Source organism: Salvelinus alpinus, chromosome 32, assembly GCF_045679555.1.
Source record: "Salvelinus alpinus chromosome 32, SLU_Salpinus.1, whole genome shotgun sequence".
NCBI lineage: Eukaryota > Metazoa > Chordata > Actinopteri > Salmoniformes > Salmonidae > Salvelinus > Salvelinus alpinus.
Window position 1 is genome coordinate 8437423 of NC_092117.1, and position 18500 is coordinate 8455922.

The 18500-nt window shown below is 46.0% G+C and overlaps 1 protein-coding gene across 1 annotated transcript; it reads right to left on the reverse strand.

The window, feature by feature from the left end:
• Nucleotides 1-356: 356 nt before the first annotated feature.
• Nucleotides 357-18111, reverse strand: LOC139562167 (adhesion G protein-coupled receptor A2-like). Its single transcript, XM_071379568.1, has 7 exons — nt 18035-18111; nt 15469-15540; nt 14402-14473; nt 14144-14215; nt 13839-14002; nt 772-985; nt 357-435 (listed from the first exon to the last, which is right to left on the reverse strand). The coding sequence occupies exons 1-7, from the start codon at nt 18109-18111 to the stop codon at nt 357-359; spliced, it is 750 nt and encodes a 249-aa protein (XP_071235669.1).
• Between the last annotated feature and the right edge of the window lie 389 nt (nt 18112-18500).

Consider the following 18500-nt stretch of genomic DNA (forward strand, 5'->3'; position numbering starts at 1 on the left):
TCAACGACAATGTGCTCCTCCATATGAGCCTGCTTACCGCCAAGCCAAGCAGACCTGGGTTCAAATACTATTTGAAATCTTTCCAATATTTTGAGTGTTTGCTTTAGCCTGCTTACAGGACCAGATGGGCGGGTTATACAGGTTTGGGAAGATTTGATTGGTCCAATAAGCCAGGCAAGCTTAATTGAGCACAGATAAAGTATTTTAAATGATTTTAAATAGTATTTGAAACCAGGTCTGCCGCCAAGCTAACAGTAACAGCAGCATGGAGAGAAAACAAAGACAGGAAGAGGAAATGCGACAACAGGCACCGAAATGTGAGAAAACCAGCATTGCTGCTCCCATTATCACTGTAATTAAGATTCAGCAACTGTTCCTGTTAGCTTGTGATCGCCAAGCACTCCGGCAACGTTCCAGGAGCGCTCCGCAAACGTCCTGAGAGGGGCACAGATTAGCTTTCAGAGGCAGTGGCACGCGGCCAATCCAATTCTGTCCCTGTCCTTCCAGATCCCTATCAAGGGCGGACGATAACACAAGGTAAATCTCGGCTACAATACGGGAGAGAAGGGGAAGAGTGTGTTCCTGCACAGATGCGTGCGATTGTCTGTTAGTGCATGTGAGCATGGTTAGCGAGATGCGGTGTTGTGAGCGTGTGTTTGTGTACCGCAAAACTGTACCGCATGAGCTCATACAAATGTAACGCATGAGTATGTCTGTGCTACAGCGAGCGAGGGAGATTAGCTCTCCACTCACGTCCCTGATTCCCCCTACCCAGTGAGCAGGCAGCAGTCATGGACCAGGGTATCCTCTACGTAGACGCCCCTGTCCTCGTTGCTGTGGACGACGTGGCCATTGTGGTGCCAGAGCAGCGTGACCGAGGGGTCCAGGTAGGACACAGTGCACTGCAGGGGCAGCCGGTCCCCACGGAACACCACCTGTCTCTGGGACGGGATCAGCTGAAACAGGGGCAGCTCCAGAGGCTCATCTGGAGAGGAGGGGAGAGGAAGACACCAGGGAGAGGGTCAGGGAGAGGAGTAGAGGACGGGAAGGGTAAGAACTCATTCATCCAGAGAGAAGGAGAGACTGGTGCGGTATTGGAATGGGAGGGGAGGAGGGGAATCAAAATGAATGATTCTCTATGACTGAAATCATGCCAGTAATACGGTATTGCAAATCTGAACGCACAACTATAACCATACAATATGCACAAATACACATACACAAAAACACACATTATCAATCAGGAGAAAGCATTGTGCTTGTAGGAATTAACAAAAGCTGTGGGGAATATAGAGGATTTACAGTCATTCAAATCAGTCACTACCATATTAATTATGATTTTTGTGGATTTTGGCTATATAAAAAAGCAGGTAAAGGTTTCAAAAGTTTTCGGGAAAAGCTTAGAAAATGCTGGCACTGCCTGGCGCTGCTTGCAGGGACACACTTCTACATACTGATCTGAGATCATTGCAGTGTACTGGCTCGCTGTGGTACCTTGGGAATTCCACTGAACACAGGGAACATGTTCGATTGGACACATAAAAACATTTCCTTGGACATGCTCCAAGGAGCCAGCTAAGCAACGCTCTACCTTCAGTTCCATTCAGATCAATGGAGAGTGCTAGCAGTATAGTGTGAAAGGCCATTCAGTACATGAATCGTCAACCTCTCCCATTCATGGCTGCTGACCTCTCCCATTCAGTTCAAACGCCTACATCTCTGGCTACATTACATCTACATTCTAAATGCTATGCAACAAATCTGACAGAGATCAGGGTTGGGGAGTAAGTGATTACATGTAAATCAGTTACATGCAATCTGATTACATTTTTTAAAACTGTAATCAGTTATGTTACAAGGAAACGTATTGTAATAAGGTTACAGATACTTTAGAAAAACTAGATGTTTACTTTTAAATGCATGTTGGCGAGAAAATACATTATGACACTTTTCTGTTTTCTCAGTGACATTCAATTGAGTAAGTTTGTTCTACCTGAGCAAGTTTGACCACTATGATGACACACTAAATGTGTTTAATGGATCCGTTTTGTCTTCTTCCAATGTCTCTTAAGGGGAAAGTAATCAGATTACGATACTGAGTTTGTGTAATCCAAAAGTTACGTTGCTGATTACAATTTTGGACAGGTAACTAGCAACTGTAACAGACTACATTTAGAAAAAAACGTACTCAACCCTTACTGAGAGAGTGAGAATACAAAGGCACGGCTCCAATCCACCTCTCCAATCCATGGTTAAACTAAGCCAATAACAGAGCCAATAAATTTATATTTTAATGTATGATCTGAGAAAAGATCAAGGTCGATTTAGCGAGGCCTGACCTTGATTTTATGTATGCATACTCTAATGCATACATACATGGTAATAATGCATAATGCATACAAATAGCAGATATAAGACATACAGTGCCTTGCAAAAGTATTCATCCCCCTTGGCATTTTTCATATTTTGTTGCATTACAACCTGTCATTTAAATAGATTTTTATTTGGATTTCATGTGATGGACATACACAAAATAGTCCAAATTGGTTAAGTGTAAAAAACTGAAAAGGGATGCGTGTATATGTATTCACCCCCTTTGCTATGAAGCCCCTAAATAAGATCTGGTGCAACCAATTACCTTCAGAAGTCACATAATTAGTTAAATAAAGTCCACCTGTGTGCAATCTAAGTGTCACATGATCTGTCACATGATCTCAGGACATATACACCTGTTTTGAATGGCCCCAGAGTCTGCAACACCACTTAGCAAGGGGCACCACCAAGCAAGCGGCACCATGAAGACCAAGGAGTTCTCCAAACAGGTCAGGGACAGAGTTGTGGAGAAGTACCGATCAGGATTGGGTTATAAAAAAATATCTGAAACTTTGAACATCCCACAGACCACCATTAAATCCACTATTATTATTTTTTTAAAGAATATGGCACCACAATAAACCTGCCAAGAGAGGGCCGCACACCAAAACTTACGGACCAGGCAAGGAGGGCATTAATCAGAGAGGCAACAAAGAGACCAAAGATAACCCTAAAGGAGTTGCAAACCTCTACAGCGGAGATTGGAGTATCTGTCCATAGGACCACTTGAAGCCGTACACTCCACAGAGCTGGGCTTTATGGAAGAGTGGCCAGAAAAAAGCCATTGCTTAAAGAAAAAAATAAGCAAACACATTTGCTGTTAACCAAAAGGCATGTGGGAGACTTTCCAAACATATTGAAGAAGGTACTCTGGTCAGATGAGACTAAAATTGAGCTGTTTGGCCATCAAGGAAAATGTTGTCTGCGCAAACCCAACACCTCTCATCACCATGAGAATACCATCCCAGGGACTGGGAAACTGATCAGAATTGAAGGAATGATGGATGGCGCTAAATCCAGGGAAACTCTTGAGGAAAACCTGTTTCAGTCTTCCAGAGATTTGAGACTGGGACGGAGGTTCACCTTCCAGCAGGACAATGGCACTAAGCATACTGCTAAAGCAACACTCGAGTGATTTAAGGGGAAACATTTAAATGTAATTGGAATGGCCTAGTTAAAGCCCAGACCTCAATCCAATTGACAATCTGTGGTATGACCTAAAATTGCTGTACAACAGCGGAACCCATCCAACTTGAAGGAGCTGGTGCAGTTTTGCCATGAAGAATGGGCAGAAATCCCAGTGGCTAGATGTGCCAAGCTTATAGAGACATACCCCAAGAGACTTGCAGCTGTAATTGCTGCAAAAGGTGGTTCTACTTTTTTACCCCCAAATTTCGTGATATCTTGTCCTTGTCCTAATCTTGTCCTATCGTTGCAACTCCCGTACGGACTCGGGAGAGGCGAAGGTCGAGAGCCATGCGTCCTCCAAAACACGACCCGCCAAGACGCACTGCTTCTTGACACACTGCTCGCTTAACTCAGTAGCCAGCCGCACCAACGTGTCGGAGGAAACACCATACACCTGGCGACTGTGTCAGTGTGCATGCTCCCGGCCCGCCACCGGAGTCAAGGACATCCCTGCCAAACCCTCCCCTAGCCCGGACAACGCTGGGCCAATTGTGCGCCGCCTCATGGGTCTCCCGGTCGCGGCCGGCTGCGACACGGCCCAGTATCGAACCCGGATCTGTAGCAATGCTGCTAGCACTGTAATGTAGTGCCTTAGACCGCTGCACCATTCGGGAGGCCCTCAATCTACATGTGTTTTATAGTGTCATTTCATTTGTTGATGATTTACAGAGCCATGTATTGGTAGTTGCACATGAAGAGGTGCAGAACTGGAGCTACCGCGTACCCTGTAGCTGAATGCAGCTGGCTAAATGGTACCACAGCAAAAAAGCGATGGACTGTTGACCTGCTATTATGCTCATACTGTTGAATCAACACTAAGTGCCAAAGGATCAGAGTGGCAGATGGCCTGTGCCTATCAGGCGCTGCCAGGGTGAGATTGTGTGTGTGTGTGTGTTTTCCCGGTGTGTACAGTATGTGCGTGTTGATGAAGTAGGGGTGTTGAGCCATTGTGTGTGTGTAATGGCACGAGGAAAAGCCAGGGCAATGCCCTATCTGTGTGTGTGTTTGTACGCTAGTATGTGTGCGAGCGTGTGTGTGCGCATGTGTGAGTAAGTGTGTGTGATGGTGCGAGGATCCCTAGATGCCAGAGCTAAACTTTACAAGGATCACTGGGCTGCAGTTAACACAACCCCCCTAGAGTCGATGTCCTCACCCATGATGAAATCTAATTAGCATAGTACAAAAATCCCCATAGAAATCTGCCTGTTGAAGCTAGAGATGTTTTCTTTTGCAAGGGCTGCGTCTCAATCCACTGTGGTGGAAGGTGGCAGAGCTACAGCTGTGTGTCAGACCAGGAGACTATAGCGTCCGAACAGTTTGGCTCTACGACCCCCACAAGTGTCACGGGACTCATCAGAAGTCGGTACTGAATATGTACCAACTAGGGATGTGACAAATGTGTAATTGTTCATAACGTTTAAACTGCAATTCTTTTTCATCATTTAAACATTTAATCAATAAGAAAATGTTCATAATATGAGAAGTCATAATTCAGATAGGATCCTGCATATGACAGCTAAGGGGCAATGCAGTTCGATCTACCACAGTCCTGGCTACTTACCAGAAGGCAATCACCTTACTACTGTCCCCCACCCACTCAGCAACAGTGGTAGTTAACACCATTTTATGTTCTCGGCTGTGTCCCTCTCCTCCATGTTCCCAATTGTCAGTACATGGGACTTCATGTCCCGCTTCTTATCAATGTGATTGCTCGTTGCAGTGATGTATGACAGCATGTTCATAGATGTCCAAAAATCTGTTGTTAATGCCACGTATGGTGTTTGAGAGCTCGCACCTTGTACTTGCAGAGCAATCATTGTACATTTTCTCCATCCAGGCCGTCACAGTTTTTGGCATCTTGTAGTGTGATTCTAGATATGCCATCAGGGCAGTGAAGCCGACATCCTCTACCATTGACAATGGATTCATATCAACTGTAATCAGCGCTGTGATTTCTTTCACTCCGTCCCTTATCGCACTGCTGCCAGCAACGGGTTGGGGGTACCTTCCTTTCAGATGGTTAAGCATTGCACCTGTACTGCCACTGTAGCTCAATTCCACCTTGCAAAGATTGCATTTATTTCACCACCTTCTCAAGTATTGCCAAACAGGACTTTGCTGCTGTTGCTTCCTTGTCTCACACTCTGCCATTTTTCCAACCGTTAACGACGATGATGCGCTGAGCGCTATAAAGTATATCCGTGGCAAATCATTTGAAAGATGCATATTTTCTACTACTAACTTTACAGCATTGTTGCATTAGGTATTTGTTTCATTTGTATGTTTCCCTTTATGATGATCGGGACTTGTTAGTGGTAGTTTTGTGCTGCACTGGGATTTCAATTTTGTAAACAAAAAAGTGTTAAACAATATTCGCTAGAGAATTTTTATGAACAATAACGATCCAAATGTCCTTTAAACATTTAAACGTTCACACCACCTAGTGCCAACTTCTGTCTGTAGCGTCTGAACGGTTTAGGCTACATGCTGAAGTATTCAGACACCTTGACTTTTTCCACATTTTGTTACGTTACAGCCTTAATAAAAAATGTATTAAAATATTATTTTTCCTCATCAATCTACACACAATACCCCATAATGACAAAGCAAAAACAGGTTTTTAGAAATGTTTGCTAATTTATAAATAAATAAAACTCATTTCACATTTACATAAGTATTCAGACCCTTTACTCAGTACTTCTCAGTCTTCTTGGGAATGACGCTACAAGCTTGGCACACCAGTATTTGGGGAGTTTCTCCCATTCTTCTCTGCAGATCCTGTCAAGCTCTGTCAGGTTGGATGGGGAGCGTCGCTGCACATCTATTTTCAGGTCTCTCCAGAGATGTTCGATCGGGTTCAAGTCCGGGTTCTGGCTCGGTCACTCAAGAACATTCAGGGACTTGTCCCAAAGCCACTCCTGCATTGTCTTGGCTGTGTGCTTAGGGTTGTTGTCCTGTTGGAAGGTGAACCTTCGCACCAGTCTGAGGTCCTGAGCGCTCTGGAGCAGGTTTTCATCATCATCTGTACTTTGCTCTGTTCATCTTTCCCTCGATCCTGACTAGTCTCCTAATCCCTGCCACTGAAAAACATCCCCACAGCATGATGCTTCACCGTAGGGATGGTGACAGGTTTCCTCCAGACGTGACGCTTGGCTTTCAGGCCAAAGAGTTCAATTTTGGTTTCATCCGACCAGAGAATCTTGTATCTCATGGTCTGAGTCTTCAGGTGCCTTTTGGCAAACTCCAAGAGGGCTGTCATGTGCCTTTTACGGAGGAGTGGCTTCCGTCTGGCCACTCTACCATAAAGGCCTGATTGGTGGAGTGCTGCAGAGATGTTAGTCCTTCTGGAAGGTTCTCCCATCTCCACAGAGGAACTCTAGAGCTCTGTCAGAGTGACCATCGGGTTCTTGGTCACCTCCCTGACCAAGGCCCTTCACCCCCGATTGCTCAGTTTGACCGGGCGGCCAGCTCTAGGGAGAGTCTTGGTTGTTCCAAATTTCTTTCATTTAAGAATGATGGAGACCACTGTGTTCTTGGGACCTTCAACATTGCAGCAATATTTTGGTATCCTTCCCTAGACCTGTGCCTCGACACAATCAGTCTCGGAGCTCTATGGACAATTCCTTCGACCTCATGGCCTGGTTTTTGCTCTGACATGCACTGTCAACTGTGGGACTTCATATTGACAGGTGTGTGCCTGTCCAAATCATATCCAATTAATTGAATTTACCACAGGTGGACTCCAATCAAGTTGTAGAAACATCTCAAAGATGATCAATGGAAACAGGATGCATCTGAGGTCAATTTAGAGTCCCATAGTAAAGGGTCTGAATACTTATTTTTTCTATCTTTACAAAATTTGCAAAAATGTCCAAAAGCCTGTTTTTGCTTTGTCATTTTGGGGGTATTGTGTGTAGATTGATGAGGACTTTTATTTATTTAATCCATTTCATATTAAGGCTGTAATGTAACAACATTTGGAAGTTAAGGGGTCTGAATACTTTCTGAATGCACTTTATATGACCTCTCTATGGAAAGACGAGACTCTCACGGACATGTTGTTGTTATCCATTTTTCTCTCCGACCACTAAAGTGTCACGGACTCGTCTGAAGGAAACCCGGTACCGGGATGAAAATGTAATGGAAGTGAGTAGGGCATTTCCACATCAAAGGGTCATTCCATGGTAAATTATTATAATTCTTATATCTCTCAGATATAGGACACAGGCACTTCAATCTGTTTTTCCATGTATGAATCTGTTATGAAATGTGTTTCTATGGACTAATAGCAGGCCAAATTCAATGTTTTATCAAATATTTATTTAAAAAAATACACCAAATTATAGCTACCGACAGGGGTCCTAAAATTCTAAATCAAATAGCTAAATGATCCTTGTTAAGACCATCTTAAAACAATTCCCAGCCCCAGGCCTCTAACCAGATTGACCTGTGTTCCCTGGCAGGAGGGGCGTGCCGAGCAGCTGCTATGGCTGGTCCTGCAGTGAGTGGACACATGGCCAAACGTCTGGCAGTAGTCCACAGAGGAAACCATTCAAATCACTACAGAACAGCTCCACCAAAGCCTGGTACCTGATCTGTTTGTGCTGTCTCGCCAAACACAACTATGACCATAGGAGTTGGCAAGACAGCACAAACAGATCTGCGACCAGGCTAGTCCCACCCATCCACCCACATCTGCTAAGTCGGTCTGTGAGTGAGCCACATCATTCAGGATGGGAAGCCATTAAATGAGAATCTCCTAATTAATCAAAACAAGTCCAACCCTTCCATTTCCTCAATACGATTAGGCCCTATCACACACACTTTCCACACTTCTTATTGTATTCAGATGTTGCTCGGATAGTACTCTGTCTTTTTCAGAATATGGAGTTGATTAAACTTCAAACCAAGTTCTACTGGCTGGCCACAGGGTCTGATGGGTATATTGGTCTATATGCATAAGGCCTGTAGTGACCATAAGAGGACCATGTCACTGCCGTAGCTTAATATAATAAAGAATAACACCAGACATTACACCAGAGACCCAGGTTGTGTATGAATCAACCAATCTCTGCTATGTAATTCATCTCAATGAATTCCACAAAGAGGCCCTGCCTGGTTTTCACCGCTGAGCCTTGAGGAAACAGAAGTAGAGGGCCGTGCTCCTTTATTCCTCCGTGTTTGTGTGAGCTGAACAGAGCTGAACAGACGTTGCCCTGACCCCCATCTGAGGAAGCACCTGATCCTGGCAGGAAACCTCTCCTCCCTCCTCCCTCCGTTCGTTCCCCCTCGCTTGAGAACGACACTCGACCCGAACGCCATGTCAGACAGACGAAAGGAGGAGAAACACTTTAAAATGTGTTCACCCTGACATCTGCTACTCGTTACATCACTTTGGAGAACTACGATAGAACACAGTCCAATGAACTTTCCAATTTGTAAGTCGCTCTGGATAAGAGCGTCTGCTAAATGACTTAAATGTAAAATGTAAATGTAAGAAAATACAAAAAGGACGGCATGGATGGAATTCCCGAGCAACTTAATAGTTCAACCTGATCGCTCAACATAATGAAAAGAGAGACAAATCTCTTGTTTGGTATGAGTTGGAGGGGTAGCTTTGTCAATTGTCCTCTTATCGACCGTCATTCTCAGTAATACCTTGACCTATAGCATCAGGTGCTGAACAAACACAGCTGATACGTGATGAAGTGCTGATGGCCACAGTATAGCCTTGCTGCATTCCATGACATTAAGTGAACCCATACGGAGATAATAGGTTGAAAATAACATTACAAGAAGAGGTTGTTAGAGCACTCCACTGTGTCCAATCGAAAATGGCTCTTGCCAAGCAAATAAATAAGGTATTTTAGGAGGCTGTTGTATAGGGAGTAAAATCCCACGGAGGCATGCACGGTAATCCCATAATGGATGTGTTAGGCTGAAAGAACAATTCACTATTCCAACCATCCTAATTCCACTCTTGGCTTTATGTCATATGACTGTGTAGAATTACCCAGTAATTGCTTGGATTGTTCCACATAACGAAAAACACACACTCAGGATTCCATAGAATAACCTCAGAATGTATCTGGTAGGGTACGTGGATAAGAAGTGTGTGAATACAACAATCTGCACAAACAAACACATGAAAGACTTAGAAAGAGTGACAAATGGGTCGGGACCTAATGCCTAGTGGTCTCTGACCCCTTGAAGTACGTTAAAAATCTTTATCGCACCTTGATAGATGGAAATGTATCTGTCACCTGGTCTGTTTCTACTAGGAAATACTAGTTTAATGTATGCCAAAAAAGGCAATTCTAAAAAAGTGGTTGGATCCAAATACTTCTTTAAAATCTTCCTGGAAAATGTACTTTTTAGACATTCTTATTCTAAAGAAATCCACCGCTAAGGTGCATGATGCGGCTCCAAAAACTTTACTGGGCTGGTCAAATGCCATCTCCAACATCAAAGACCTTTCGTTAGGTACCCCAATCTCTCAATTGTTGTATCTTGAACTGCTGTATCAATCCCCATTTCATGCTCATGTTTTGTCACTGTACAAATCATGTGCCTGCTATATCTTGTTTGATTGACATTGATAAATGAAAATAATAAAAATAAATAAATAAATAAATATAAAAAAAAAAAAAAAAATATTCCTCTCTGCACAGACCATACAAACGCTTCACACCGCGTGGCCGCTGCTACTCTAACCTGGTGGTCCCAGCGCGCACGACCCACGAGGAGTTCCAGGTCTCAGGCAGCCTCTGGAACTGCCGATCTGCGGCCAACAAGGCAGAGTTCATCTCAGCCTATGCTTCCCTCCAGTCCCTCGACTTCTTGGCACTGACGGAAACATGGATTACCACTGATAACACTGCTACTCCTACTGCTCTCTCCTCGTCTGCCCACGTGTTCTCGCACACCCCGAGAGCTTCTGGTCAGCGGGGTGGTGGCACTGGGATCCTCATCTCTCCCAAGTGGACATTCTCTCTTTCTCCCCTGACCCATCTGTCTATCGCCTCCTTTGAATTCCATGCTGTCACAGTTACCAGCCCTTTCAAGCTTAACATCCTTATCATTTATCGCCCTCCAGGTTCCCTTGGAGAGTTCATCAATGAGCTTGACGCCCTGATAAGTTCCTTTCCTGAGGATGGCTCACCTCTCACAGTTCTGGGTGACTTTAACCTCCCCACGTCTACCTTTGACTCATTCCTCTCTGCCTCCTTCTTTCCACTCCTCTCCTCTTTTGACCTCACCCTCTCACCTTCCCCCCCTACTCACAAGGCAGGCAATACGCTTGACCTCATCTTTACTAGATGCTGTTCTTCCACTAATCTCATTGCAACTCCCCTCCAAGTCTCCGACCACTACCTTGTATCCTTTTCCCTCTCGCTCTCATCCAACACTTCCCACACTGCCCCTACTCGGATGGTATCGCGCCGTCCCAACCTTCGCTCTCTCTCCCCCGCTACTCTCTCCTCTTCCATCCTATCATCTCTTCCCTCTGCTCAAACCTTCTCCAACCTATCTCCTGATTCTGCCTCCTCAACCCTCCTCTCCTCCCTTTCTGCATCCTTTGACTCTCTATGTCCCCTATCCTCCAGGCCGGCTCGGTCCTCCCCTCCTGCTCCGTGGCTCGACGACTCATTGCGAGCTCACAGAACAGGGCTCCGGGCAGCCGAGCGGAAATGGAGGAAAACTCGCCTCCCTGCGGACCTGGCATCCTTTCACTCCCTCCTCTCTACATTCTCCTCTTCTGTCTCTGCTGCTAAAGCCAATTTCTACCACTCTAAATTCCAAGCATCTGCCTCTAACCCTAGGAAGCTCTTTGCCACCTTCTCCTCCCTCCTGAATCCTCCTCCCCCTCCTCCCCCCTCCTCCCTCTCTGCTGATGACTTTGTCAACCATTTTGAAAAGAAGGTCGACGACATCCGATCCTCGTTTGCTAAGTCAAACGACACCGCTGGTTCTGCTCACACTGCCCTACCCTGTGCTTTGACCTCTTTCTCCCCTCTCTCTCCAGATGAAATCTCGCGTCTTGTGACGGCCGGCCGCCCAACAACCTGCCCGCTTGACCCTATCCCCTCCTCTCTTCTCCAGACCATTTCCGGAGACCTTCTCCCTTACCTCACCTCGCTCATCAACTCATCCTTGACCGCTGGCTACGTCCCTTCCGTCTTCAAGAGAGCGAGAGTTGCACCCCTTCTGAAAAAACCTACACTCGATCCCTCCGATGTCAACAACTACAGACCAGTATCCCTTCTTTCTTTTCTCTCCAAAACTCTTGAACGTGCCGTCCTTGGCCAGCTCTCCTGCTATCTCTCTCAGAATGACCTTCTTGATCCAAATCAGTCAGGTTTCAAGACTAGTCATTCAACTGAGACTGCTCTTCTCTGTGTCACGGAGGCGCTCCGCACTGCTAAAGCTAACTCTCTCTCCTCTGCTCTCATCCTTCTAGACCTATCGGCTGCCTTTGATACTGTGAACCATCAGATCCTCCTCTCCACCCTCTCCGAGCTGGGCATCTCCGGCGCGGCCCACGCTTGGATTGCGTCCTACCTGACAGGTCGCTCCTACCAGGTGGCGTGGCGAGAATCTGTCTCCGCACCACGTGCTCTCACCACTGGTGTCCCCCAGGGCTCTGTTCTAGGCCCTCTCCTATTCTCGCTATACACCAAGTCACTTGGCTCTGTCATATCCTCACATGGTCTCTCCTATCATTGCTATGCAGACGACACACAATTAATCTTCTCCTTTCCCCCCTCTGATAACCAGGTGGTGAATCGCATCTCTGCATGTCTGGCAGACATATCAGTGTGGATGACGGATCACCACCTCAAGCTGAACCTCGGCAAGACGGAGCTGCTCTTCCTCCCGGGGAAGGACTGCCCGTTCCATGATCTCGCCATCACGGTTGACAACTCCATTGTGTCCTCCTCCCAGAGTGCTAAGAACCTTGGCGTGATCCTGGACAACACCCTGTCGTTCTCAACTAACATCAAGGCGGTGACCCGTTCCTGTAGGTTCATGCTCTACAACATTCGCAGAGTACGACCCTGCCTCACGCAGGAAGCGGCGCAGGTCCTAATCCAGGCACTTGTCATCTCCCGTCTGGATTACTGCAACTCGCTGTTGGCTGGGCTCCCTGCCTGTGCCATTAAACCCCTACAACTCATCCAGAACGCCGCAGCCCGTCTGGTGTTCAACTTTCCCAAGTTCTCTCACGTCACCCCGCTCCTCCGCTCTCTCCACTGGCTTCCAGTTGAAGCTCGCATCCGCTACAAGACCATGGTGCTTGCCTACGGAGCTGTGAGGGGAACGGCACCCCCGTACCTTCAGGCTCTGATCAGGCCCTACACCCAAACAAGGGCACTGCGTTCATCCACCTCTGGCCTGCTCGCCTCCCTACCTCTGAGGAAGTACAGTTCCCGCTCAGCCCAGTCAAAACTGTTCGCTGCTCTGGCACCCCAATGGTGGAACAAACTCCCTCACGACGCCAGGTCAGCGGAGTCAATCACCACCTTCCGGAGACACCTGAAACCCCACCTCTTTAAGGAATACCTAGGATAGGATAAAGTAATCCTTCTAACCCCCCCCCCCCTTAAAAGAGTTAGATGCACTATTGTAAAGTGGTTGTTCCACTGGATATCATAAGGTGAATGCACCAATTTGTAAGTCGCTCTGGATAAGAGCGTCTGCTAAATGACTTAAATGTAAATGTAAATGTAATGATAAAAGCACCCAATATTTGTTTTCCTCCAAATAACACACACACACATGCACACACAACCCCCACCACCCCACCCCAATTTCCATTTCGAGCAGTGACTCGTGTTTTCTCATCCCGGTGCAATATCCTCTAAGCGTGTGCAGGAGACGGGGAGTGTAGAGGCAGGGCAGGGGGAGAGCTGCTATCAGAAACGAGATGTGATTCCCCCCATGGCTCAGAGCACACAGCACAGCACAGAGCAGAGATGGAAACACCAGAACAGCTAGCTACCTCACCAGTCCCCAGAGCTCTCCTCCATGTCTTCCTCACGGGCCATTCACTCGCCTTACATACACAGAGGGGTGATCAGACAGACAGCAGGGAACATTCAGCCACAGACTTTCAGACATCGTCATCATCATAGGCCATATTCATCATAATACTCATTTATTTTGTGGGACAATACAAATTCAAATATATACAGAAAAAATTGTCATGTAATGCTTGTGTAGGTGTTGTGTGCGCCTTATTTAAAGAGAGATAGGGATGATGTGAGATAACATACCACATCTGAGCTGTGTCTCCCTCAGGTTGTGGACCTCCAGGCCGCGGAGGTGTGTGGGATGAACACACAGGGTGTCGTTGCCCAGAAGCACGCCGTTTGCCCTGGCCCACAGCAGCAGCCACTCCAGCTGACAGTCACAGAACAGAGACTCTGTAGAGAAGTGCCTGGGGGGATACGGCAACGGCGTTAAAACCATCATCGCACTGTGTGTCGGTGTCATTTTGGTACAGGGTGTGACTGACTATCTGTTCGTAGGGTGTGTGTGTGTGTGTTTGTGTGTGTGTTGTTTCATTTTGTTTTCTTACAGGACTTCGAGAGACAGGAGGTGTGTGAATAGTCCCACCGGCAAGGAAGAGAAAATATTTCCTGATAGATTCCTGTGGGGATAACAGGGCAAATACACATCAAACTAGTTAACTTTGAACAAGTAGAAAAGCCACAGTATCTGCTGTTGCGTTACTTTGAAACAGCCGTATCTAAGAGAAAAAACATAGATCCTACATCTCAAAACATCTCAAATTGTGCGTACAGTGCTGTATGTTTTCAATTTAGAGATTACTCACAATTTAGAGAGATTGCCAAGGTCTACAAACATTTCAGGAGAGAGGCAGCCAATCCGATTGTTGGACAGATCCCTATAAGGACAAAAAAGCTCACTTTAAATGATGGCTTAGAGATAAGCCAAGCCCATCTGACTAAAAGCATTAAGAGCACTGATCATCGCAGGAGAGCTGGCATGAGATAATACAGAATGAGCTTGGCTGTGACAACAAGTGTGTTGTGTGTGTTTTTTGTGCCGTCTCCTCTCATAATGACGTAATAACGAGAGCTTAAGCAGCTCAAGGAACTATGGTGTTAAACCACCAGTCAAATGTTTATTTATTCCAAATCGTGGGATATCAACCCCGACCTTCTGTTACCCCTTCACCCCTCACATTACCATCCATCCTCACACACTTATGCACCACACACACATGCGCGCGCAAACACACACTCACAGAAGGCTGTCGTGGCTCTGTGCCCTTCCCCTCTGTAATTAAAGAGCTGCTTTGCTGGAGCAGCTGTGGGAAAATAAGCAAGGCACTCAAGTAATCACCAGTTGGGGAGCACTTAAATTAGCACTCTGCTGCTCCCAGAGCCTGGCGCACTTGCCTGCTGCAACACCCCAGAACCTCCTAACAATCATGATGGAATTAAGTCATTTACGCTGCAGGGTTTATCTATGACCATCTTTGTGTGAGTGAGTGAGTGAGTGAGTGAGTGAGTGAGTGAGTGAGTGAGTGAGTGAGTGAGTAGAGTGAGTGAGTAGAGTAGAGTAGAGTAGAGTAGAGTGAGAGAGAGAGAGAGAGAGAGAGAGAGAGAGAGAGAGAGAGAGAGAGAGAGAGAGAGAGAGAGAGAGAGAGAGAGAGAGAGAGAGAGAGAGAGAGAGAGAGAGAGAGAGAGAGAGAGAGAGAGAGAGAGAGAGAGAGAGAGATTTATCTACCACTTCAGGAAACAATGAATTTGCTTCTTCTTTAATCATGATGTCATATTTGTCACAGTGTAATAACCCAGCCCCTTAACCCCCATAAGACCCTGGCCTCGTCACGCCGTGTAGCCCACCCACTATGACAACCCGCTTCACACTTACAGTCTCCTCAGAGCCACCAGTCCGCGGAAGGCCCCGTGCTCCACCGTGCCAATCAAATTATTCCTCAGGTCCCTAAGAGAGAGAGGGAGGGATAGAGGAAGAGAGAGAGAGGGCAGGGGGGGTGCGAAACAGAAAGAGTGAGAGAGAGTAAGCATGAGAGAGAGGAGAGATAAGGGAGGTCACTTATCATGCCACTGTGGGTTTTGAGAGTCACAGTGCTGGAGACAGGGAGGGGGATTGCCCCTTAAAACCCTCTCATCTGGCAGTACAGTAAGTGGTTGGCAGTTAGCGATGAGATGCATTGAGCTGAGCTCTTGTCAGGGCCGAGCACGCAAGCTCATTGTGACATTAAGATGTAAACTCTAGCCTCCTAACAACGACAACGCCATGTGTGATTCATTCAAGGCGTGACAGTGCAGTTCCCATTGATCACAAGGCCAAGAAGATTTGGTGAAATGCAAAGAGGGCAACTTTTACTAATGCTGTACTAACACGATGAAACTCGGCTGTGAATACACAGTTAACCCTGAATGGGTATCTCTATTCAGAAAGGAAATAATACTCATTATCGCGTTGATGTGGTCGGATATTACGTACATTTTACAATGGCCATCATATGCATTGTAAAATGCATTGTAAAGTGACAGAGAATGATAGTGTACGGAGGTTATTTCAAAGAAATACCACGTCGGTCTGACACAAACATTATAAACATTACAGTGGTTTTAGCCAGGATCGCTCTGTTCCCAATCCCCACTCCCAGTCCCTCGATTCCCCAACCCAACATTGCTAAAAATGGACCGGCATCCTTTCCTAACCCTACTTTTTGGTTTCCTCTCGGGCCAAAGAAAACTTCCTGAAATGGTGTCCCCCGGTTTCCTTTGACTGGGCCTGTCGGGAGTGATGAGAATCAGGAGTCTGGCTCTCTCTCCGTCCAGATGTGTGTACAGTACAATACACCAGTGCAGTATGGGTAGTCTAGCCTGTAGTCTCAGCCCAACCCTAACTGCTGGTCACATCAGCAGTCATAAAAACATGCAAGGCCAGCCAAAGGCATTAAAACAATAGCACCAGCACTAATAACTCTAATGTGCCCCTTTCCCAATGTAACCATAAAAATTGAACGATGATAGTTTTTATTTGTAAAACAAGGCAACTGCATTGAAACCAAAACGATCATTTTCAGCTGTACAACGCCAGAGCAGAATAAGTCAATGTTTTACTGTACATCCAACACATCAGCTGAGTGCCTCACGGAATCAACCCCCAAAAAATCGAACTATTAAAGGGTATGTTTTCTGCACCATTAGAGATACAGTGCGCCTGTAGACCACCAGCAGTGAAGGATTCCTCTGGTGGAACTGACGCTAATTCAGTCAATGTACAAAGAGTTACACACACAAAAGAGAGAGCAACGCACACTCGTACCGAAACCATCATTATCGTTAGATAAATGACTCCCTGTCTGTCCTTAATGATGTGTGTCTGCTGTTAAATTGTTTGGTCCAGAGTTAAAAACCCCACTCCACCATTACCCCAACCCACACTCCCTACTCTACCAGTTCATAGGCTAAAATTATTCTCAAAGCTGCACTTCACCGCATGCTCATTCACTTTCATTTATTCTTGTGCCTGTGGATTTCTGGTGGTCCACAATGATTGGCATGGCGAAATTGGTTTTGGCAATCTCCATTGGCTTTCAATGGACCCGACAGCACATAAACCCTCTAAGTACATCAGGGTCAGTTTTACTCCAACCCTCTCTCCAAGTTCTGGAGCTCCCCATATGTTGGTTTTCAAGCACTCCCTCACTGTGTGAAAACCTATCTTTCCTGAGATGGGAAAACTAAACGAGTGGATACAGTGGAACTGAGAGTAGATACTGAGTGGAGCGTGGAGCACTCTACAGGCCAGAGCTTCTCAGATCTCTCCTCTTGTCGATGGGAGCCCTTGATTATATAAATCATGTTATGAGGGAGCGGGTGGACTGGCGAAGGGTAAGGTCAAAGGTAATTCACTGTGCCTCTTACTTTGCTCTTCTTCTTCACAGCACACACAGCATCCAACCACAGCCAGAGGTCTGGCTAATAACAGCTGTAACTTATCTTTGGTTATGAGATGTACTGTGGGCGTGGGTTATTTTGTACTGTGAGCAGACAACAATAATGACAGCTGTTGTTGCTTTGATCTTATACTGTGGGTTACTCTGTTATCATGTCAATCGACTATCCCAGTTAAACACATCTCGTTCTAAAGTGGAGGTCGGTGTGTGTTATTAGATTGCTGTATTGCATTGTTAGGTGATTGGCAGCAGAGAGAGTGAAAGGCAGGATGGAGGCCGAGCTGAATAAATAAGTCTTCCTATTTCCTGAGAGAGGTCTGTTTGTAGCTCCGGTCAGGAGGTGGGGTGAAAAAAAATAAGCAAATATATTGGCTGTTCGCCAAAACGCATCTGGGAGACTCCCCAAACATATGAAAGAAGGTACTCTGGTTAGATGAAATGGATATTCTTAGATGAAGTGGATATGCTTTGGCCATCAAGGAAAACGATATGTCTGGCGCAAACCCAACACCTCTCATCACCCCGAGAGCACCATCCACACAATGAAGCATGGTGGTGGCAGCAGCGTAGTACGTGTTCATGCTTCTTTATTAAAACCGAACACCAAACAAAACAACAAAAGAACAACGAACGTCACGTCTTGAAGGCTACACAGAGCTAACAAAAAACAACATCCCACAACCTAAGGTGGCAAAACAAGCTGCCTAAGTATGATTCCCAATCAGAGACAACGATAGACAGCTGTCCGTGATTGAGAACCATACCCGGCCAAAACATAGAAACACAAAACATAGAAATAAAGAACATAGAATGCCCACCCAAATCACACCCTGACCAAACCAAATAGAGACATAAAAAGGCTCTCTAAGGTCAGGGCGTGACACCGCGGGCCTACAATTGCCCATCCCTGGGTTACATGATTACATACCATGACTAATTAATTTCCACTTAATTTATGACGTTAAATAGA